This window comes from Penicillium malachiteum, assembly GCF_028827825.1.
Source record: "Penicillium malachiteum strain IBT 17515 chromosome Unknown utg000004l:1.0-4883003.0:1.0-4884900.0, whole genome shotgun sequence".
In the NCBI taxonomy this organism is placed as follows: Eukaryota; Fungi; Ascomycota; class Eurotiomycetes; order Eurotiales; family Aspergillaceae; genus Penicillium; species Penicillium malachiteum.
This window is the reverse complement of record NW_026643097.1, coordinates 3,377,933-3,399,365: the sequence shown is the minus strand read 5'-3', so window position 1 is coordinate 3,399,365 and position 21,433 is coordinate 3,377,933. Positions and strand designations below refer to the sequence as shown.

Sequence of the window (21,433 nt, the reverse complement as noted above, 5' to 3'; positions counted from 1 at the left end):
AAAAAAAGGCACGCTTGAGGAATGACAGTGCTCGAGACCCGAGAAAGTGTGGGGAAAGCCCACGATAAGGCTGACTCAGCCGGAGGTCGGATTATTTTCTGATCCGACACGGGATGCCGGGGGATACCGGTCACATGGAGTCATCGTCATAGGGCGTCCGCGGACTCCGATTTGTCCTGAATTCAACATAGTTTCCTTGGTTAACCTGGTTCTCCCGAAAGTTCATTCATCTGTGGAGGTTGGAACGCGGCAAGTGACTTGTGTCAATAGCCTCTGCCCCTGAATCTCGGATTTCGATTCTCGTCCGATATGGCTGAGCCTCTCATTCGGCGGCATCCGCTGCAGAAGCTCACAAGTCCGTCAAGGGGGATCTCCGCTCTGGTTCACGTATGTTCCGTATAGTCTGGTTATGGATTCAGTGTTCGAAGAAAATTATGGCTGATGAATGCAGTTGACGGGTCTTGCAAGCTTCCTGTGGTCTTTCAAGTTGTAAGTTCTCCAAGTGACTGTGACTCTCATTGGGAGCCTCGCATTGTACTCGACCGCTAACAAGTGAAAATAGCATGCATGAAAACCCTAATATGGCGTATGTCTTCAATGAGAACAATATTCACTATGTCTGGCAGTGAGAAACAGATACTAATGAGCGCAGAAATGAGGCTTATGGCTGGCATTTTCAGTATCTGACTGTCATTGGTTTAACATTGTCCACATTAACTTTCCTTGCTGCGCTCCTCGCGGATATTACTTTATCACGCCGTCTCTTTTTGATCAAGAATTTGCTGTCAGTATGCAGCGCCCCAATGGAGGTTCTGATTAGCGTTCTATACTGGGGACTTCGAGTGGTGGGTGGTTTCAGGAAATTTGATCTATTTGATATAGTACTGACAAAGAGCTCTAGATTGACGAGCGCTTGGTCCTACCGGATTGGGCTGTGATTCCACTTCATGCTGGTTCGTTACAAAGCAGCCCTCTGATATCACCCTACTGTACTGACAAGACACAGATATCAGTTTCCACGCGATTCCATCTATTGTGATGTTGATAGACTTGCTCTTTTTATCTCCTCCATGGACCATCACAATTTTCCCATCACTAGGATTATCTGGGTCCATTGCCTTTGGCTACTGGTTCTGGGTCGAGCGATGCTTCCAATACAATGGCTGGTACCCATACCCCATCTTCGAGCAGTTGCCAACTCCCGGTCGCATTGCACTCTTTTCAATGAGTGCTGTCGTGATGGCTCTGAGCACGGCCACACTCAAGTGGCTGTATGGCCGAATCAACGGATTCGGTGTTCCCATTCCAGCACAATCTCGCCCTGGTGATATCAAGCGAAAGGATGGTCTTTGAACTGTGAAGAGTCTGCTCTGGTAAATTGATGAGAAAACTAGGCCTTGCATTTACATAGTCCGGTATCTCGATCTTGACATACTGAGAAGCCATTTAGCTTGATTTTCGCACACTTGCAGCTCTTTTTTTTTCGGTCATACTTCCAGTATTTACAACTTTACAGTGAAAGGTCGTTTTACATATTGGCGCAAACTTGAAACAACGAAACGAAAATATGGGATAGAACAACAAGAAATATCACGGTAGCTTATCATGATTCATGAAAGAGCAATATGACCAGAATAATTTTGCAATCTAAGGCTATTGATCCATATCATTTGAAGAAGCTTGATCCTCCAATAAATGTCAATGTTCAAAATGATATTGATCATATACCGATTCGGCAACTATTCGGGTAGTGGTTTCCTAGCACTCCTGATCTTTCGCTGGATACTTCTCGGGCTCAGCAGTGAGACGTGGGTGGCCTGTCCATGTTCTTCCATGACTGAAATTGCAGTAGCCATGAGCAACGCCTGCCATCTGCAGTCCATAGCACAGTTATTCACAGCGCCCAGGATGACTTTCCTCTTAGCTATGGTACGATGCTCCTTCTCGAATGTTTTCGCCTTGTAGGCATAGCCCTCCACACGAGTAGTATCATCATTATAGCCGAAATCTTCCAAGTTTTCAAATGTTAGAGTAAGGTATAATAGTAATTCTGCACCCATATCAAGATATTGAAATACCGAGGATGAAACAGTTGAAATAAACTTTGAAATCCGACCTTTTAATCCGAATCAATGCAGGATTTGCGAACTCCATTGATGTGCACATGCAATTACACGGCGGGTTCGGGTTCGGGTTCGTATTCGGTGTAGAGCAAGGTTCCTCGCCTCTGGGGTATCCCTGGTCCATGGATGTCAAATCATGATGCTGTAGTTATCTGATCTAAATAAGAAGTAGTCTCCACAACAATGTTAATCTGCATACATTCATTGTTGCCTTGGGATATTCGATAATAGCTCCTCATAATGAATATTGGAGACTGATCTACAACGTAATGCATCCACTCATACCGGGAAAACTTGACTGTTTGATGTTTAACTTCCATCCAGAAGGACACTAGGCCAGTTAATGAGCCGTGATCGGCATACAGTTCCTGGAAATAGCCCTTGAGAGGGGGTGAAACCAGCTCTCTGACAAGGAACTAGGCATCGTAATAATGAGAGATATTCCGTATTGCGAACGGTTGAAGGGGTTAAATAGCAGGCGATGTCTCTCGTTCCTGGCTAGTATGCGCTTTTTGAGCTCCATTCCTTTGAACCAAAGTCACAGAAAACATGAAGTTGTCCCATATCGGTGTAGTGCTGTCCTGTTTGGCTTTTGGCTGTGATGCTTCGAGCGCGTCTGCCAGTGCTAGTGCAGTCTCAATCGGGGCCTTTATCAGTACACCCACAGGTACCCTGAAGGTGACAACGGCAGAGAGATGTGCATGCAAAGGACTTGCTCAGATATTCAAGAACGAAGTGATCTTCCCAGGGAAAGCCAACTACACCGAGCAGACAGTGGATGGTTATTGGGATATACGGGCTGATCTATCCCCGGCATGTGTTTTTGTTCCCGAGACGGCAGACGCAGTTGCCGGTGCAATGAAGATATTCTTGCGATGCCCAATTCGCAGTGCGTGGCGGAGGACATATGAATGTGAGTTTTTATATCCATCTTCCTCAATCCGGATGAGGTTAGCTAATATTCTCGTGCAGTATCCCGGATCGAACAACATCGACGGTGGCGTCCTTGTGGCGTTGAGTAGCTTGAATTCTTATGCCGTCCATAAAGACACAATTGATGTAGGCCCCGGTCTCAATTGGTATGATGTCTATGAGGCATTGACTCCTTACGGACGTGCCGCGATTGGCGGTCGTATGAAAACAATCGGCGTTCCAGGACTGACCTTGATTGGGGGTTTTCATTATTTCAACAACAAATATGGATATGCTATGGACAATGTCGTCAGTTATGATATTGTTCTTGGCAATGGAACTCAGGTCACTGCCACTAAGACCTCTCATCCTGATCTTTTCTGGGCTCTGAAAGGCGGCGCCAACAACTTCGGTGTTGTTACCAAGTTTACTTTAAAAACCTACGATGTTCCAAAAGTTTCCACGACCATTCAAGTCTATAACGAAACCTACTTCCCTCAGTTCATCGACGCTATGTGCGAGTCTGCCAAGGTAGATGAGACAAATCCCATTGCGGCTGGAATGATTGCAACGATCAGTTATAATGCTACTACAAAAGCGGCATCTGCCTCACTTCTTGGAGTTCAGGAAGGGGCTAGTCTGCCTCCCTCTCAATTCGCCAATTTTACCAAGATTCCAGCGACAGAACGGATCAACAATGTGACCACAATGAACCTGTGGTCTGCAGAGCTTGACTCACCAAAGCAAATGTTCCGGTATTTCTTCTCCCCTTATTATCTTTCTTGGTATCTGTAACTGACAATGAGTGAAGTGTCATGATCTCTCACAAGACAATGAAACCCGACTCTGATACGATCTTTTCCATCTACGAAGCTTGGAAGGCGGCTGTTAATGAGATTGCCGACGTTGAGGGACTGTATCCAACCATGGTACTTAACGAGATTACTCCATCATCTCTTCGAGTAGCAAAGACCAACGGTGTTGGTAATGTCTGGGGTCTCGACCCCGAGCCCCTGATGAGTGAGTTGTACTTTCAATTTGAATATATCAATATTCCAAGATCGTAGCTAACATAAACTTTTAGTCTGGCAGTTTAGTACTGGGTGGGCCTTGGCTCAAGATGACCTTCGTGTGGATGCTTGGTCTCGTCAGCTTACGGAACATCTTCACTCCATCAATAAAGAGAAGGGTCTGGCGTCTGAATTTGTCTATATGGGCGATGCTGGAGAGTGGCAGGATCCTTTCCTTGGGTTTCCACAGGAGAACGTCGAACGCATGAGGGAGATTCGTGCTGCTTACGACCCGGATGGAGTCTTCTCTCGCCTGAGTTGGGGTGGATTCAAACTGGGGCTCTGAAAGATAGTATTTTAGATGTTAAAACAGGCAAGAGCATAAATTTGTGCCTTGGAATATTTTTTTGTTGGTCTAGGGTGTTCTGATGGATATCTATAACCTTGGAAAGCGGTATTAAAGGCGGTGAATATCAACTGGGCAATTTGGTTTTGTCCCTCATGGCCTTAATAAACCGCCGTAGCTCATCACTGTTTAGCATCAATCTCTTGTTTCTTAATTCCCGCAAATTACTCTCCTTGCCAATACTCTCAGCATGTTTGCTCCAGTATTTAGCCGCACGGCTGCCCCTACAATCAAATCCGCCACAGCCCTCCCTTCACAAATCGGGTTCCGACAATTTGGTTCACTCCATTCTACTGTCTTCCGTCCATCGCCGACTGCCATCGAAAGTCATGTCCAACCTAACTCCTTGATCTCCCACCGGGGTTTGCGCATGCAGTCAACTTCCTCTACTCCAAAGGATGATGTGAAACTGGACTGGAACTCTTTCTTCAAGCTTCGTGCTTCCCGTCGCCGCTACTCCTTGGCCTCCTCTGTCATGAGCTCTCTGGTGACCACTACTGTTGGTGTGCAGGTTCTGTCATCGCAGGACCTGGAATCTCTGGGTGCTCAAGTTATGGGCCTGGACCCCTTTGTGGTTTTGGGAATGGCCACAGCTGCTTGTGGTGCGGTTGGATGGCTTGTCGGTCCAATTGTTGGAAATGGCCTCTGGGGTCTGGTTTACCGTCGTTTCACACCCTCTGTTGCAATTGTAAGTCAGCCATACTTTTCTATATCACTTTTACGCAATTAAATGGGAAAATCGCTAATCCTCCTGTTTTTCAGAAAGAGAAGGAATTCTTCGATCGCATTCGCCGATTCCGTGTTGACCCTTCAACCAACTCCATCGCGAACCCCGTTCCCGACTACTACGGCGAGAAGATCGGAAGCGTGCAAGGATATCGCCAGTGGCTTAAGGACCAGCGGGCCTATAACCGGAAGCGCCGCAACTTCATTGCTTAATTTTCATACCTAAAACCTGTACTTCACCTTGTTTTGTCAATACTCGCCTTTGGTCAAGCCTAGCCATTTTCTTTTCTTGATAGGGATATGGATCGGTGTTCTGTGTTTTTATCTTCTTACCTCATTAGCGGTCTATGCGATCTGCGGTGTTACATGTGATTCAAAATGACCTTTTATAAAACCAATACCTACCATTATTATATGAAACTGATCAAAATCTTCAATCTTGCGCTCAAGGTGTTCCGGGGAGTTTTGGACGAGACTCTGTTATAGAATTGGATATGTTTTCTCTACCTTCACCCATGGTACAATGATAAGATCCATGAAATACTTGGAAGCATTGCGCTTAATAGCTAGACGATCATTACAGCTTTGATGCTGACTTGGCCTTGGGGCTCCGGCCAGTGTCCACCTCAGTCCACCAAGGCACATGTGCAGGTACATCATCATCCAAATTCGCGCGAAAGTTTGGCTTACGCTTCTCGAAGAAAGCCGTGACTCCTTCCTTCTGATCTCTGTATTACAGTCAGTCTCATATTCCACTCCCTCGTTCTCAATATGACAGAGATGGCAGGGGAGTAAGGCACTTACTTTGATCTGAACATGTGATAGATATTTTTCGATTCTATCAAATGCGCCAACTCAGGCGAACCCGCATCATGCCACATCATAGCCCGATTGAGGTATGATGCAATCGGGCTGACATTCTCAGCAATTTCCGAAGCCAATTCCAGGGCTCGAGGTAGAACTTGAGAGGACTCGGGCATAATCTCATTAAACAGATCCCCGAAATGTTTTGCAGTAGGTGGGAACACGCCTCCTGTGCTAACCAGGTAACTAGCGTTCGAGTGACCGATTAGACGAGTCAGGAAGAAGGATGAGCATGCTTCCATTGTGATTCCTCGACGTGCAAAGACAAATCCATATTTGCCCTTCGCGTAGCCAATTCTAATGATATAGCAAGTCAGACTTGTTGGGCCGAAGTTGACTGATTCCACTTACCGAATAATTGCGGGAAGAGTCATCGTCATGCCCACACCAACTGCTGACCCTTGCATAGCCGCGATAGTTGGCTTACGGCAATGATGAATGGCCAGTGACACACGTCCACCTCTGGTACTTTTCTTAGCACTTGAGCGAATCAACCCTCTTTAGAAGTGACGAGGAAGAACATACCCATCGCGGTGATCAGCTGGTCTCTCATTTGCCAGGTGTCGAGTAAATCCTATATCAAGATCTGCTCCAGCACAGAATGTTTTGCCAGCGCCTGTCAAGATGATAACCTTGACACGTTCATCCACATCAAATAAGGGGAACAGCTTTTCGATATCTTCAACCATGTTACCAGTGAAGGCATTATGATTAGCGGGACGATTGAGTGTGACCACTACTACGGGTGTCACACTTGGTGAGCCCGCTGGATGATGCTTAACAATAACATGCCCTGATGTTGGCAATGTCTCATATGATGCTGGAAGGTCTAAGGGGCTTGGGTCGAAAATCATGGTGGACACAGAGTTGAAGATATGCAGACGATGAGAGTGAGATGAAGAGAATCGGTGAGAAAGAGTACTTATCTGCTTTATCAACAGTTATATAATCTGAAGATTTATGCAGACTCTCTTTGATTACTATTCTCGTATAAAATAGTGACCTCGGCTCGGTGTCCACGGCTGTTGACATTGCGGGGAAGCCTGTGTGGGGGCTATTCCTCGGATTCGCACTAGCGGTGAAAAGTACTAGTAGTATTTTGAAACATGGACTTTTAGTGCCTAGCTGAAAACCCATATACCAGGGCATCATTTATATTATGGTTAGTTGAGAATTTACGCCTTTGTCTGAATGTACTATCCTAGATATCGCCCTTTCGAGCATCTGAACATTTCACGGACAGAGAACATAATTGGAAACTCTACAAAATTGACTAAAATACTACTTCGGATGAATAAACACTTCAAATTTCATATTGGAAGATTTGAAAGGCTCAGGTTTTCTAATTGAATGAAGTTTATTCCCTTTACTCCGCAGAAGCTTAAGAATGACTCGGACCGATCAATGTTACTACTAGATAGTACACACAAGGTGAGAGAAATGGTAGAAAAATAGCTCCATCGATGGGGTACTCTACATTAGGACCCAGAGCGGTATTTGAGATGGATTTTCTTTCAATGTGTTGGCTTTCTACAGCTCGTATGTGGAACTTGAAGTCCCAATTTCAATCCTGAACCTTGGAATAGGTAGTACATAATATCGTATTAGTAGTCTGGTGATTTGATGGCCGCTTTCACAACTGATAACTCGCAGCTTAACAAAAATATGGGTGTCTGCTATACGTATCGAGGGAATGTTGGTGGACTTGAAAATATGCTCTAAAATTATTCAAATGTTAGATCCAGAAATCTTGTCTTTTCCCAGGACAGCATTCGGTGCTCTGATATTGGGTTTTGACAAGTGATACTGTTGACGAGATGAAACACACTGCAAAGTTCACGTTGTGCCCTAAGACACGTCTCATGGTGATATTAGGCAGTTGGAAGTAAGTGAGTGATCGAGTAGTACAATGCTTTCTCTTTGAATCCCTCAAGCTTGGAGTCGTCGTCAGTGCTGCACAAGTGTTAAAGGATAGAGGACTTTATAGCGAATTGAACCACCGTTTTTCGTTTTGAATGTTGGGATATCCCTTCCTTTTTGGCTATAAAGAAGGACATTTTTAGCAGGGAACCAGTAGGCATATCTCTAGAATTGTAGTATATCAGAATGGAAATATCAGATCAATCCCGATCCGGGTGCATGACCTCATCGGATGATGCTTGGCGTTGACAAAGATTTCCACACTGTGAGGCTGCGACTATCCAGGGTGGAAACACACAACCCTGTGATGACTCGGAACTCTTTATTTGATCTCAATTTAACAAAGAATTCCCTCTTCTTTCTCATCTTGGGTCAATCTTTGAACCAGATCAGCATACCTGGTCACGAGGCGGAACCGAATCTGCCCGTGTCTCCCCCACTTTCTGGTCGAGCTTGAGATCCCTCCTCCTCGATCGCTTAGATCACATCAACATGAGTGGCCGAAATATCTCATATGGCCGTGGTGGCGCCGGTGAGTAGACTGTCAAACTCCTCCATGACATTGAATAGCGCCTAACATTCCATTGTGCGCAGGCAATATCTCCCGCCAACAGACCGCGCCCACGCCCAAAGACCTTGTCACCCCGACAATCAAGCAGGAAGTCTATACCACTGGTCGCGGAGGATCAGGAAATATGGTCCAAAATGATCCGGAACGACCGGAGATCGCTCGGGAGAGTCAAGATGTTGAGTCTCCTCCACTGCGGGCGCAGCAGATTCCCCACCATACAGGACGAGGTACGCAAATATGGAGCAGCCCCGAAATCATTTCAAGAACACAATAAATAACCAATCTGATCTCGATAGGAGGTGTCGCCAATGCCTATATCCCTACCGCAGAAGAGGAAGAGCGAGCGCGATTGCAGGAGGCTGAACTCATGCGTGTGCGTACTCAGGACAAGGACCGCATCAAAGAAATCGAACACGAACGACAAGAACTGCGCCATCAATCCCCTGCCAGTTAATCGTCAATCAACGATGCCATAGACTCGATAGACTGTCCGAGGGCATGGAGTGGAGTTCCCTAGCGTTAGCGGTATCGTTTGTTCCCCTGGAGTAACGAACGGGGAGGGCATTCGCTATTTTTCAATCATTTCAGTCCGCTTCCAGAGACAATTTGGAAGAGACAAAACTGCCAGAAGTACTGCAGGCAGTACGGAGAACGACTTTAATACGTTATAATGCGGGGTTGTGGTAGGGTTTCTTCCTTATCTCTCGGTCATTATTTTCTTTTTTTTTGTGCTTTTCATTATTTTTCTTCTTTGTGATTTGGTCATATTTTCACCCTTATCTTTTCACCCCCTTTATCTTGTACAATGGGACCATGAATTACCAGATCTGCGAAAAGGGGCTGGCGCATGGTGTCTGGATTCTATTTTATTTTATTTTTATTTTCTTCAAGAGAATTTTGATTATGTTAGTCCAATACGCTCTTAACAGTGCCAATTCGGTGGAAAAGATAACCGCTATGAATAGAATTTCTATAATGACACGCTCTCATTATCTCGTTATTTATGCAGTACAACTGGCGTACCTATGGTTTTTTTCAAGTTAATAACCTTGGAATAGGTATGCATGCACAGAAACAGAAGATTGGTCGCTTTTGTCATGTTGATAGCAAAATCACCCGGTCGCAATGCATGTCGAATCCTCCATCCTTCGGTCAATCTTCTTACCTCCCCCTCACATAGCTGATATGCGGCATGAATCACGCAAATAAAAAAAATTCTCTCATCTAAGAGCTTCACAGTGCACATATAGCTTCGTATTTGTATCTGCTCATGCAGGAAGAAAAACCCCCATGGCATCAGCAGGCCAGCTGAGCGACTCATGCCATTCACAATTCAATGTCTCCACGATTTTGTTGAAAATGCGGATACCCCAATCCCCCATCCACCAGGAGTCTCGTAGGTGATGCAATACAACCGCATAATGAGCGAGTATGACCAATGCGAAAGGCTTGCGCGCAGCGACAAGTACCGAAAATCGGTCAGGAATACGAAAACACCAGCAAAATGCAAAGTCTTTGGGTTCACCTCCATTCATCAATTGTTCCAATGAATTACCCAGATGCTCAATGGCCTGGGTATATGTATGTTTCTCATGATTGGGGTCTCGCATGGCCTCAGTCTCATTCTGTCGACTTAGACATAAGATCACCAGTCGAGACATATCAGGCATTGTTGGCCTCGCCTGCTCAGGTCGAACCAATGAATGAAGTTCGCCAGATCCCACACGTTCAACATTTGGCACCATGGCACTGACAAACCATCGTGTCAGTTGGAATACTTCCAGGAACTCATCCAGGACATCGGGCTGTTCTTCATCTGTATCTTCGATGTCGTCATCTATCAGGCAGTATGCAAAAGAAAATACCGTCAAGGCGCAGCAAAGTGCAAAATGGGCATTGCATTGGGAATCCGTAAGATCTTTTGTTGTGTCAAGTTGGATCCCCACCAAAGCTTGACTCTGATGCTCTCGTGCTGAAACAAGATATCGCCATTTCCGATCTGGACGAGTGGTACTCCCAGCCACCTGCAGTGCGGATAAGGCTAGAAGACCATGTCGCAATGGTGTAAATCGCAATGATAGTTGCGGAATGACAGTCTGCCACAGAGCTTCTGCTGCACGATCTCGAGCCATGGATCGATATGTTGTGGTGCACCAGTGCATCATAAGCTCCAGATCCTGTAAACCCAACGTCTCCTCCGAGGCCATATCAACTGGTAGACCACTATTGGTCTTATCTGTCTCTGTCGAGATGTGAGTCCAATGTAGCTTCGGATCGGTCATCATCGGTGGAGACGTGATAGATTTGGCTGCGAATGAGATACTTGAAGCCGGCGAGATTGAACGAGCCTTTGTATCCCGTCGAGTCAGACAAGGTCGCAAAAATTGTTGGCCTGGCACCTTGTTTTGATTGAGGCACAGAGCAAAGCTCGGCTCGGAGGACTACAAGTGGTAATAGTCAGAAATTCAATGTTTGCTAGTAAACGAGGGTGGGGTCATGATGCATGGAGCTATGGGCGCCACGGAGGTCCAAGGGAGTCATGAGAAAGCATGGATACCGGCTTCATACTGGTAAGCTTTCGGAAAAGAGTTAGAATAAATACCTGGGGTTCAAACTCGATACTCGCTCGTCGGCCTGGGTTCATGTTCTTTGAACAATCAGGCATTCTCCAGTTTGACATGAAACTCCATATGACTTTTCTTTTCGATTTGTAAGGAGGATCTTTTAAATATCTATATTTGATGGAAAATTCAACACATAAACAAGATCAAAACAGAATAAGAAGGATCTCGCCCCGAGCAAATCCTATGCATGCTGGGGCGAGGGTAGGATTGACAAACTACGCCAGCTGAGTACTAGAATGATATGATTTCATGCTACATTGTGAAAGTGGAAAGTGGACACTTGAAGAATCATTGTGAAAGGAAAGAATGGAGCGAAAATCAAATCAAAAAAGGAATGAGATATCCCAAACTGGAAAATGCAGCTCTATTCGAGAAGTGACATGATCGGGTCACTAGTACTCCACTGAGTCCACTCTGTTAATATTGCCAGCTCAGTCTCAGCTCAATCTGCAATTGGTGACAACATTTGAAGGCTTGTGTCATAAATAAGTGATAAATCACCAATCAAATGCCTGTTCATAGGATCTCAGTTCTGATCAACATACACTATTGCAGACCCACGACCAAACCATTGGCAATGACTTCCTGCTGCTTGTTAGTGATTTTAGATAGTGCAGCACCGTCCACCAATTTTGATCTCCACCAAGAACTTCCGGGGGCCAGAAAAAAAGAAAAGAAAAAGAAAAGACAAAAAATGAAGATAAATTGCGGCTTCTCCACTTCGCGACCCATTAACACCATTCTATAGGTCGAGTCTATCCGCATTAAGTGTATCGCTGAGCCATGCGTTTTCCAAATTAGGGTAAACGTAACATGGTCCATGCATGTTAGTCACAATTGATAGGTTACAGCTTTTGAATATGATCCACAAGGGCCTTCCGTTCATCCTGGGTTGCATGAATTAGACTGGGCTCCTGATCTACACATTCTCTCTACGGATAATGAGGATAATTTGTGCATAATGTGGATCATCTCTATGCCGTGACAACCGATTCACGCCTTATATGATGGCTTGATTACGCGTCTTTCTGCAATGTGATATCCTCTTGCTAGCCAGCCTCGTACAGTACTTTCTGCGTCTAAGCGCTGAACTTCAAGATTGGATGAATCTACGTGATGTTGGATTGTTGTCTGAGAGAGTCAGCAATATTTTGCGATTTCATTTTTATTTTTATTTATTTTTCATTTTTTATTTTTCTCTCTCTTCTCTCATACATCCATGAACATTGAGGGACGAGAAGGCTACAGGATGAATGAATCTGAATGATTCCAATCTGCTTCTGGAACAAGTCTAAATATTTCTTTTTCCACGTTGCATATATTAGAGCTTGGTCTTTATTGAGGCTGCGTCACTGACGGGCGCCACGTTCTGGGGCCTCACATCCGATGTACCCTGCTTTTTCCCAATCCAGCTAGACACGATCCTTAGAGGAGTTCGGGTGAAAAAAGGGGGGCCTTATCCATTTTACCACTATCGCCAGATATTTCCCTCCCTCTTGCTCCATATATGAAGTTCAATTAATGCTGACTGAGCGGAACGGCTTTCTCGATTTTCCATCCATTTATTTAACTCGAATGCACACTTACCTAAACAGGAAATCAGGCCCGCGATCTTGGTGGCCGAATGTACCGATGCAATTTGCAATCTGTTCCAGATGCAAGGTGTATTGGATGTTCTATAGTGACGAGAAACACTTTTTCTTATTCAGAATTATTGGAACACATATTTTCCGACTCATTCGGCTTGATTACTACATGATCTCGGGAAGTGGCCTCAAACTCCCACTGGCAGGTGCCGTGGTCCCTCAGCCCAGCCCTGCACTGCAGGGATACTAATGTACTGCGCTACTCATTTATAATGAGCTCACATGGGCGGGCTGGAGCCCCCGGGGCTCTTCCATCGGCCCCCGACTCTCTGCCGTGACCCGTGCGTCCATGCATCTATGCGCGCATATGCTATATTGTCACGGTTTGACCTAGAGCTCTTACCAAGTTTGCTCATACGCACGTGCCCTTTAACGCACTGACTCTCAAGTGCTAGTGCTGGACTGGCGTCGCTGTGGCGTGACTTGGCTTTTTATCATTCCCAGCTGACCGCTGATTGACGAGACCAGTCTACCCATGCAACCAGCCCAAAATGTCCGGTGACTTTTAATGCCGGGGGAATCTGTGCAAATTAAGCGTTGAACCGCGAGCGAGCAAAGCATGACACTGATTTGACACTAACATATGGATGTACTCGGTATGTCTAGGTGCATTTCCCACGAGGTCTCATCTACTCCACTTCCAAGGTTCATCATCAGCCTATTACCTCTCAAGGGAAAACATCAAACTATGGAAGGAGACACTGGCACTCTCAAATATACGAGAACGATAAATTATGAAGCTCAGCATATACCACCAGCACACACGTTTAAGGTGACCGAGAGCTCCCAGATAGCATGACGGAGAGATGTTGCGTGTACTCCTGTGCTACTTTGGTTGAAACCCCGAGTTCTGTATGATGGACTGGGCTAATTTATGTGTATTCTTGTTCACACCGCGTGACTGGTTATGTTTACAACTGTAATAGCATCATTTGGATTTAATTTTATCCAAGCAATCATTTTGAGTCTCAGATCATGGTCTTCGAGAGTCTCTGGAAGAGGTTGAACAGCCCTGGTCATTATGGGCTGCCAGTGAGTAAGGATATTTTGAGGTTTACTTTGGGTTCGGTGATTAATTCGAAGCCACTGAGCTGGATTCATGGATCAAGATCTGAAACCGAAACCAAAGATCCGGCATGAGTTGAATACCCAGATAATATCATCGGACCACTGTAGGTCCGAGATCCGAGGTAGTCTGTAGTCCTTAGCTCTACACGCATGACTTCCTTCCTCACTACATACTGCCACACAGTAGCACATCTTCCATCATCATCCTTTTTTACTCTGGCAGATATCCTATCGGATGAGCCGACTCAGTCTCTCACCGCCGATGGCAAGCACTTCGTATGGATATTCAGTTATTATCTGATCCAAGAGAAGCGAGCTTTGACCAAATCGGCAAACTGGCGTGATTATGGGGAACCTCAACTATTGAGCCATTGCCTAAGTGGATGGAGATTGATGTCAATGATGCATTGGAATTCCTGGGTTCCAGTTTCGACAACCCAGCAGTGCGCTCGAATGCTGTGGCGAGGTTGCGCATGGCAGATGATAGGAGCTTCTTCTCTCTATCCCTTGCAACTGATACAGGCGTTGAAATACGAGGAAATTTCCTTTGATCAGGCTGATGGCGCAGCCCGGGACCTTTCCCTAGCCAGTTTCCTCATTGCGCGTGCTGCAAACAACTTCAAGCTTGGTCACAAGAGGGTGCTCCGACTGAGAGTAAACCTGCAATATCAACCTTACACATCTCTTGCTATATTCCAGGGCTAAAAGCCCTGAAGCAAGATCAATATAGTGTGTCGTCGAGACGGGTACTCATACCATTCCAGCTGGAGTAAGAATGCCAGCGCGTCACGGTCGCAAGAATTCTAGCGACTTCGCGTGTGTATAGCGATAGCGGCATTTTGTCGAAAATAGAATAAATGGCTTGTCAATTCAATCCGAGGTCGCCCGGTATAAGTTAAAGACGTCTTTAATGTCTTGGCCTGCTTGGTTCATCCTTCGCGACGGGTCGCAAGAGTACCGGAAATCTCAAGGCAACTGAAAAACTTGAACCTTGGAAGGCGACCTTTCACGTCAGAATCAGATTTGAGGATCAAAAAGGGAAATGAAGCTGTATCTATGTGGGTGGACAGGTGGGTAATAATTCGATGCATTAAATAGGTGGATCTAAGCAGCCCCACTAGTGGTTACTACTTACTAGTAGCCTGAGAGATACATTATCTGGGGTAATTTGACGCTATTTTTAGTCTCAAAAAATCTAGAACAACACATGGTCCAAAGCTGAATCAGGAAAAGAAAAATCAAAAAGAATCATGAATAATGAATAATGAGTCATGAATAAAAAAAAACCTGTGTAACCTTGGAAACTTGAAGACATTGACACTAAGAACCTTGATTTTGCCCGAGACTCCACGCGTCAAGTATGTCAAGTATATAGACCTGGTCCTACCTACAACCCTCAACAGATCTCGAATTGATGAAAAAATGAATATCAAAAGATGAGGACATCATTTAATCAATGTTGAACATACGAGTTACCCTGCCTTGAATTTCAACTTCTCTTGATGATATCAGTTGTCGTGGAGGATGACTTGTGTGGCTGAAGGCTCCACTCAAAATAGATTAAAAATGATGAAGCGCCCGATCGATCATGATCTCATCCGGCCGAGGGGGGGTTTTGGGTCATTGGTGCTCGGTTCTCCCCCCATTACCTAGGTAATGTGGCGGTTAACAAGGTGACCCTGGTCATAGCAATATATGGTGTCCAGGTGTGTACTGCACATGTGCTCTGCCAAGTTTATTCTCATGGTAAAGAACAACTTGAAGGTACTACCCCGGAAATTCGAGTATTTCCAAAACGCATCATCCAAGTTGGGTCAGACTGGAGAAAATAATGACATTCAAGTTGTTCGAGAATGACTACTAATTTTCTCTTAAGAAAAAGAGACTCAACCGTAGTAGTTGCTTGTGTTCTTGAGTTAACCTTGGAATGTTTGTACTAGTAATAGACTGATCACTGTCAGATTTTAGCCGTGTTGCACTGTCCAACAACCACTGGCACATGTGCATCGTCCCTATCTGATGTAATGATGATCCATGATTATCGCCTCATAGTAAATTTAATGAAATTGTGCTGCAAGTTCGACGTGGAGGCTGACAGGTTGACCAAACAAGTTTCATCTTTCCAAGTCATCAGCCACACAGGTACACGAAATAGTAATTGATAACACCTTATGAGGGGGGCAAATTACACCGCATTGTGGAAAAAGTGTCCGATATTGCATACTGATATCTTATTCGTCCAGGCTTGTTTTATTCAAATGAGGTGGCCAACTTGTTTCCATGGCTCAACGCCTAGGTGACCAGTCATAATAAGTGCCTGTTTAATATGGAAAAGTTCCCCTTGGTATATCCAGTATCTTGTGTATTAGAATTTGGGAATGAGCTGCGAAGTTCGACTTATATGAAGTTGCAGGGATATTGGAAGATATTGAGACAAAAGAGCATGGGGGTGGAATGGATACATACAACAATCTCTATCATGTATGTCGTACACCTTCAAGTTTGAATCAGTATACAAAAAGGCAGTAATCCTTTAGATAATTCTCTACAAAACTATAACTCTTAGAACTTTCATGCAACTTTACTTATTCCTCCGCGTCATGTCATACAATACTCCACATCCTTCAATATCTGTCACACGAGATCCACAAGCTCATTCGTCCATCATCGGGGCTGGACACAAGGATCGTCCATCTGTCGACACGTTTTGATCAAACGCCGAGCTGCCAGACCCACCATGATGATGCGGGAAGGGTTAACTGATGGGTACATTGTGGCTCTAGAATCCACTCCATATTACGATTTTGCCCTGTTGCACCCTGCAGAAGCTTTGGGATCGATCTACCTTTTGGATAGCAGGGATTGGACGAGGACATGAGATGAAAGATGATATCAATACCCATGACGTAGTAGGGTTTCTATCTCAATTCAGGTTCATACTTCAGTTCCCGGATACATCGTAGGAGGTATATAGCCAGCCTAGTTCACGATCAACCTGAATGATATTAGAATTCCAATATATTTCACTCAAACACTCACCAGGCCATTCCAAAATTCTTTGAAATTTCCTGTTCCTACTCCAATTTCTTAATATCTTTTGCATTAGTCCGAAACCTTAGCTATTTGGTCTAAGCTATTGTACTCCTATCTTTTTGTCTCAATCTACAATCTCAACGCTACGAACTTCAGAACACGTCACTACGAAGCATCGCAGTCTCTAGTTCAAGTCTGAGACCCTTTTGATCGAGATCTATCCAAGTTCAATACTACAACACTAGTTAGTTACTCTCAACCAACCTTACTGCTATCAACTCAGAGGTTCCAATCGCAACATCAAGATGTCATCCCCTGCAGTGAGCAAAGCACCCCCCAAACTCGGTTCAAAGAACGGAACCCCTATCAAATCAAGAAAAGGCTCCGGCTCCAGTGCCGCCTCGAAACCCAGTGTCACTAACAGCCCCAAGGCTGTGAAGAAGACACCCACCCGCAAGCTCGCTACCAAGGAGCCTAAGCCGATTCAAGATGATATCTACGAGCAATCTATCCCCGAAACTCCTTCCCCAAATCAAAGAAAAAGTCTCTCTCCTCCGAACAACGTCGTCCTATCTCCCCTCGCGATGATGCTGTTTCTCAAGCTTCTGGTTCCGCTACTCCCTTGAGAGCTGCCTCTGGTCTTACCGGTAAGGTCAAGGGCCTTGCTGGAAAGGCCAAGGATACTGTTCAGAATGGTGCCAAGTCGATTTCTCAGGCTATCCCAATTGATTTGTCTTCCTTGACCGGTCTCCGTGTCGCAGATGGTGGAAAGATCTTTGGTAAAAATGGGAATCCCTTGGGTGAAGTTGTCGAAGGTGATCCTGAGGACCTCGTTGGCCAGACTGTGGGCGATGAGGGTGAGATCATCGATGAGGAAGGTGACTTGATCGGCCGTGTCGATGTGCTGCATGATGCAGTTGATGGAGTTCAAAACATCCCAGACGAAGCTCAGTCGAAGCTCGAGGATCTTGAGGATGTGGTTACCGATCTTGCTCAGCTTGAAGGTCTGCCAGTCTCGGATGGAGGTGTTATCAAGAACTCCGCAGGTCAGATTGTTGGCAAGATCGTTGAAGGTGATCCGGAGGACTTGATTGGATACACCCTCAATGATGCGGGTGAAATTGTCGATGACGAAGGTGATGCCATCGGTCGCGCTGAGTTGATCCCTGTGGAGGAGCAAAAGGCTGCCATTGAAGACGCTGTTGGCGATGCGACCGAACAAGTCGATGGCGCCAAGGAGGATGTTGATGACGAATTCGAAGACGCCCAAGATGGTCTACCTCTTGATGAAGCCAACGACGTTCTAGACGATGTCGAGGATGTTGCAGACAACGTGGCTGATGAGGCCGTACCGGAAGAAGTTGACCAAGTCAAGTCAACCGCTGAAGATAACATCCACCATGTCGACCAAGCCAAATCAACCATCGAAGAGAATGTTCCCGATCTCGATGAAGTCGAGGAGACCGCTGAAGACGCTGTTGACGGAGCTGATGTCAATGCTGAAGAGGTCCTGGACGACGCCAACGAAAAATTGAACGTTGAAGACATCGCTGAAGATATTGAAGAGGCCGCCGAGGATGCAGTCGACCAGGTCTCCCAGCATATTCCAACCCTTGATACTCTTGAAGGCCTAAAGTGCAACAAGCGCGGATACGTCATCGATCAAGCCACTGGCAAGCCTGTTGGTGAAGTTATCGAGGGCGATCCCAAAAAGCTGTCACGGGTTGGTGCCACTCTTGATGCGAAGGGTCAATTCTGGGACAACCGAGGCAATATCATCGGTAAGGTGAAGGCCCTTCCAGTCGAAGATGACAAAGACGAGGAGGGTCCCTTTGCTGGCCTGGAAGGTCTCGTTGTTGGCCAAGACGGCTGGATCGAAGACGAGAACCAGACACGCGTCGGAAAGCTCATCGAAGGCGACGCAAAGAAGCTTCTTGGTCGTGGCGTTGACGAGGACGGTGAAGTCCTTGACCGTCATGGCTCCGTCATTGGACGGGCAGAGCGATACGAAGAACCCGAACCTGAGCCTGAGGAGGAGGAACCTGTCGATGACCTTTCTGTTCTCGATGGATTGAGATGCAACAAGGCCGGATATGTCATCGGACCTGAGGGATTCCCCATTGCCCGCGTTGTGGAGGGTAATCCCAAGGAACTTGCCGGCAAGAAGATTGAGGATGGCGAAATCTATGACGGCAAGAAGGTTGTCGGCCGCGTCGAACTCATCCCTCAAGAGGAACTTGAGAACAAGCCTGAAGGGCCATTTGCTGGCTTGGAGAGCCTGGTTGTCACAAAGGATGGCTTTGTGGAGGATGAAGAAGGTTCTATTGTTGGAAAGCTTGTTGAAGGCGACGCAAAGAGACTGCGTGGTCGTGCTGTTGACGAGGATGGCGAGATCACTGACAAGTACGGCAATGTCAAGGGTCGTGCTGAGCCTTATGAGCCTCCTGAGGAGGAAGCCCCCGCTGAGGAGGATTTGTCAATCCTCGAGGGCAAGGTTGTTAACAAATCCGGCAATGTCGTTGATCCTGCTACCGGCGCTATCTTTGGACGAATCACCGAAGGTGACAAGCGTCTCGCTGGTCGTAAGGTCGATGGCAAAGGTCAAATCTGGGGCGATGATGGCAAAGTCATTGGTCGTGCCGAGCTCATCCCTGGCGGGCAACAACACAAGGCAGAAGGTCCATTCTTCGGCTTTGACAGTGCTGAAGTCGGCAAGGATGGTGTCGTCACTGATGCTGGTCGAATCATTGGACGTCTGATTGAGGGCGATGCCAAGCGCCTGCTTGGCCGTAAGGTGGATGAGGATGGTGATGTCGTGGACAAGAACGGCAACACCATCGGCAAGGCCGAACGGTGGGAGCCTGAGGAAAAGGCCCGTGATATCAGCCCAATGTCTGGTCGCAAGATCAACAAGGCTGGTGAAGTCCGCGATGCTGATGGAGAACTCATTGGCAAGCTGACTTCTGGAAACCTGGCCACTCTGGTTGGCAAGACCATTGACGATAACGGCTATGTTGTTGATAATGAGGGCAACAAGATCGGTGAATGTACTCTGCTTGAGCACATTCCTGAGGAGGAGCCTGAGGAGGAGCCTGAGGAGGAGCCCGAGGTGGAAGAAGAAGGCCCATCTCCAGAGGAGCTAGAAGCCCGAGCTAAAGCTGAACATGATCGTCAGCTGGCGGAGAAGATGATTTCCATTCTTCGACAGACCTTGGATCAAATTAAGCCGATCTGCGATCAGATCACCGATGTATGTTGCCCACCAAGCCTCTGAATGGAGACTCCAGGATAAATGTTAACATTGTTCTTCACTATAGAAAATCGAGAAAGCCGATCGCACCCCGAAGGACGAACTTGACGAAGAGAAGCTTGTGAAGGATGTCAAGCCCCTTCTCGAGAAAGGAGGCCAGATCCTTCAAGAGTGCAATGGTGCAGTCCGTGCTCTCGATCCCGATGGTCGTATCGCAGCAACAGCCAAGGCTCGCGCTTCCTCGCGTGATGCTACTCCGGAAGAGAATCAACTGGCTGACCTGCTGAAGACCTTGACTGAGACTGTTGTCACAACGATTGATAAAGGAAAGAGACTCATTGCAGACATGCCTCATGCCAAGAAGAAGCTCAACCCTCTTTGGGGCTTACTCTCCGAGCCACTGTTCCAGATCATTGCCGCTGTTGGATTACTGTTGAATGGTGTCTTGACTCTGGTTGGCCGTCTTTTGGATGGTCTTGGCTTGGGTGGTCTTCTGAATGGTATCCTGGGAGGATTGGGATTGGATAAATTGATCAGCGGACTGGGACTGGGTTCGTTGACAGATGCGCTCGGCCTGGGTGGAAAGTAATGCGGTTTGTGAAGGTAATCTTTGATTCATGCTCTGAGTCCCTATTTTTGTGGCTTTCAAATGCTTGTTGGTTTCTTACAATTCATGCCAGTGGCTTTTAACAACTTTCTGCTTGATTTCTTTTTATTTGTTTCATGTGTTCAGGTTGAATGCCTGCCTGTTTCAAAATGTCGGATATTTGATGTTTCCAGTTCTTCAAGCTTTATTCTTCATCATGATGCTCTGTTTGTTAGTACATATATGATTGTGATTCTGATATTCCGACTCGAGCTGTTCGATGTTCCACATGATGGTTGCGCAAGTTCCTCAATGTTTGGTTCAAAATGATGTATCTATACCTAATTTCCAGTGGTTTTCAAGCGAGATGTCTTTCAATTTCATACAGACTATGAGTTATTGACCTTCCTCAATCCCAAATTGCCAGGACTCGGATATACCTACCTAGGACCGTGACGTGTTAGATATACCACATGCACATGTGCGTTCAAACATAAACCGTGGACATTGATTCAAACACCCCAGGTGCCCAGGTAGGCATTTTCTTTATACTCATGGTATCCTTCCCCTCCATCTTCACAAGTACATACTATACTAGGTAGGGCCACTCAGGCTGTTAAGATAGTGAGAAGCCACAGGTCTCTCCAAGGTTATAACTCAGATATAAGAAGTCAAACATCGCCCTTGCAATGTT

General features: G+C 46.1%; 9 protein-coding genes across 9 annotated transcripts; 6 read left to right on the top strand and 3 right to left on the bottom strand.

The window, feature by feature from the left end:
• Positions 1 to 309: 309 nt before the first annotated feature.
• On the top strand, positions 310 to 1,353 carry N7483_009345 (androgen-induced gene 1 family protein; the record flags this gene model as incomplete). Its single annotated transcript, XM_057092772.1, has 6 exons — positions 310 to 387; positions 452 to 489; positions 563 to 586; positions 653 to 845; positions 902 to 953; positions 1,007 to 1,353. 6 exons carry the CDS (start codon positions 310 to 312, stop codon positions 1,351 to 1,353), a joined length of 732 nt encoding a protein of 243 aa, XP_056943946.1.
• Positions 1,354 to 1,739: 386 nt separating this feature from the next.
• Positions 1,740 to 2,060, bottom strand: N7483_009344 (uncharacterized protein; the record flags this gene model as incomplete). Its single annotated transcript, XM_057092771.1, has 1 exon — positions 1,740 to 2,060. One exon carries the CDS (start codon positions 2,058 to 2,060, stop codon positions 1,740 to 1,742), a length of 321 nt encoding a protein of 106 aa, XP_056943945.1.
• Positions 2,061 to 2,672: 612 nt separating this feature from the next.
• On the top strand, positions 2,673 to 4,391 carry N7483_009343 (FAD-binding oxidoreductase; the record flags this gene model as incomplete). The annotated part of the gene is made up of 3 exons (XM_057092770.1): positions 2,673 to 3,790; positions 3,847 to 4,055; positions 4,120 to 4,391. The coding sequence occupies 3 exons, from the start codon at positions 2,673 to 2,675 to the stop codon at positions 4,389 to 4,391; spliced, it is 1,599 nt and encodes a 532-aa protein (XP_056943944.1).
• Positions 4,392 to 4,641: 250 nt separating this feature from the next.
• On the top strand, positions 4,642 to 5,390 carry N7483_009342 (presequence translocated-associated motor subunit PAM17; the record flags this gene model as incomplete). The annotated part of the gene is made up of 2 exons (XM_057092769.1): positions 4,642 to 5,139; positions 5,214 to 5,390. 2 exons carry the CDS (start codon positions 4,642 to 4,644, stop codon positions 5,388 to 5,390), a joined length of 675 nt encoding a protein of 224 aa, XP_056943943.1.
• A 364-nt stretch (positions 5,391 to 5,754) lies between these two features.
• N7483_009341 (enoyl-CoA hydratase/isomerase family protein) lies at positions 5,755 to 6,895 on the bottom strand (the record flags this gene model as incomplete). Its single annotated transcript, XM_057092768.1, has 4 exons — positions 5,755 to 5,905; positions 5,982 to 6,338; positions 6,393 to 6,503; positions 6,567 to 6,895. 4 exons carry the CDS (start codon positions 6,893 to 6,895, stop codon positions 5,755 to 5,757), a joined length of 948 nt encoding a protein of 315 aa, XP_056943942.1.
• A 1,558-nt stretch (positions 6,896 to 8,453) lies between these two features.
• N7483_009340 (DUF3602 domain-containing protein) lies at positions 8,454 to 8,986 on the top strand (the record flags this gene model as incomplete). Its single annotated transcript, XM_057092767.1, has 3 exons — positions 8,454 to 8,493; positions 8,556 to 8,759; positions 8,829 to 8,986. 3 exons carry the CDS (start codon positions 8,454 to 8,456, stop codon positions 8,984 to 8,986), a joined length of 402 nt encoding a protein of 133 aa, XP_056943941.1.
• An 814-nt stretch (positions 8,987 to 9,800) lies between these two features.
• On the bottom strand, positions 9,801 to 10,814 carry N7483_009339 (uncharacterized protein; the record flags this gene model as incomplete). The annotated part of the gene is made up of 1 exon (XM_057092766.1): positions 9,801 to 10,814. The coding sequence occupies one exon, from the start codon at positions 10,812 to 10,814 to the stop codon at positions 9,801 to 9,803; it is 1,014 nt and encodes a 337-aa protein (XP_056943940.1).
• A 3,206-nt stretch (positions 10,815 to 14,020) lies between these two features.
• On the top strand, positions 14,021 to 14,575 carry N7483_009338 (phosphoinositide 3-kinase; the record flags this gene model as incomplete). Its single annotated transcript, XM_057092765.1, has 1 exon — positions 14,021 to 14,575. The coding sequence occupies one exon, from the start codon at positions 14,021 to 14,023 to the stop codon at positions 14,573 to 14,575; it is 555 nt and encodes a 184-aa protein (XP_056943939.1).
• A 2,633-nt stretch (positions 14,576 to 17,208) lies between these two features.
• Positions 17,209 to 20,742, top strand: N7483_009337 (LEA domain protein; the record flags this gene model as incomplete). The annotated part of the gene is made up of 3 exons (XM_057092764.1): positions 17,209 to 17,511; positions 17,556 to 20,153; positions 20,221 to 20,742. The coding sequence occupies 3 exons, from the start codon at positions 17,209 to 17,211 to the stop codon at positions 20,740 to 20,742; spliced, it is 3,423 nt and encodes a 1,140-aa protein (XP_056943938.1).
• Between the last annotated feature and the right edge of the window lie 691 nt (positions 20,743 to 21,433).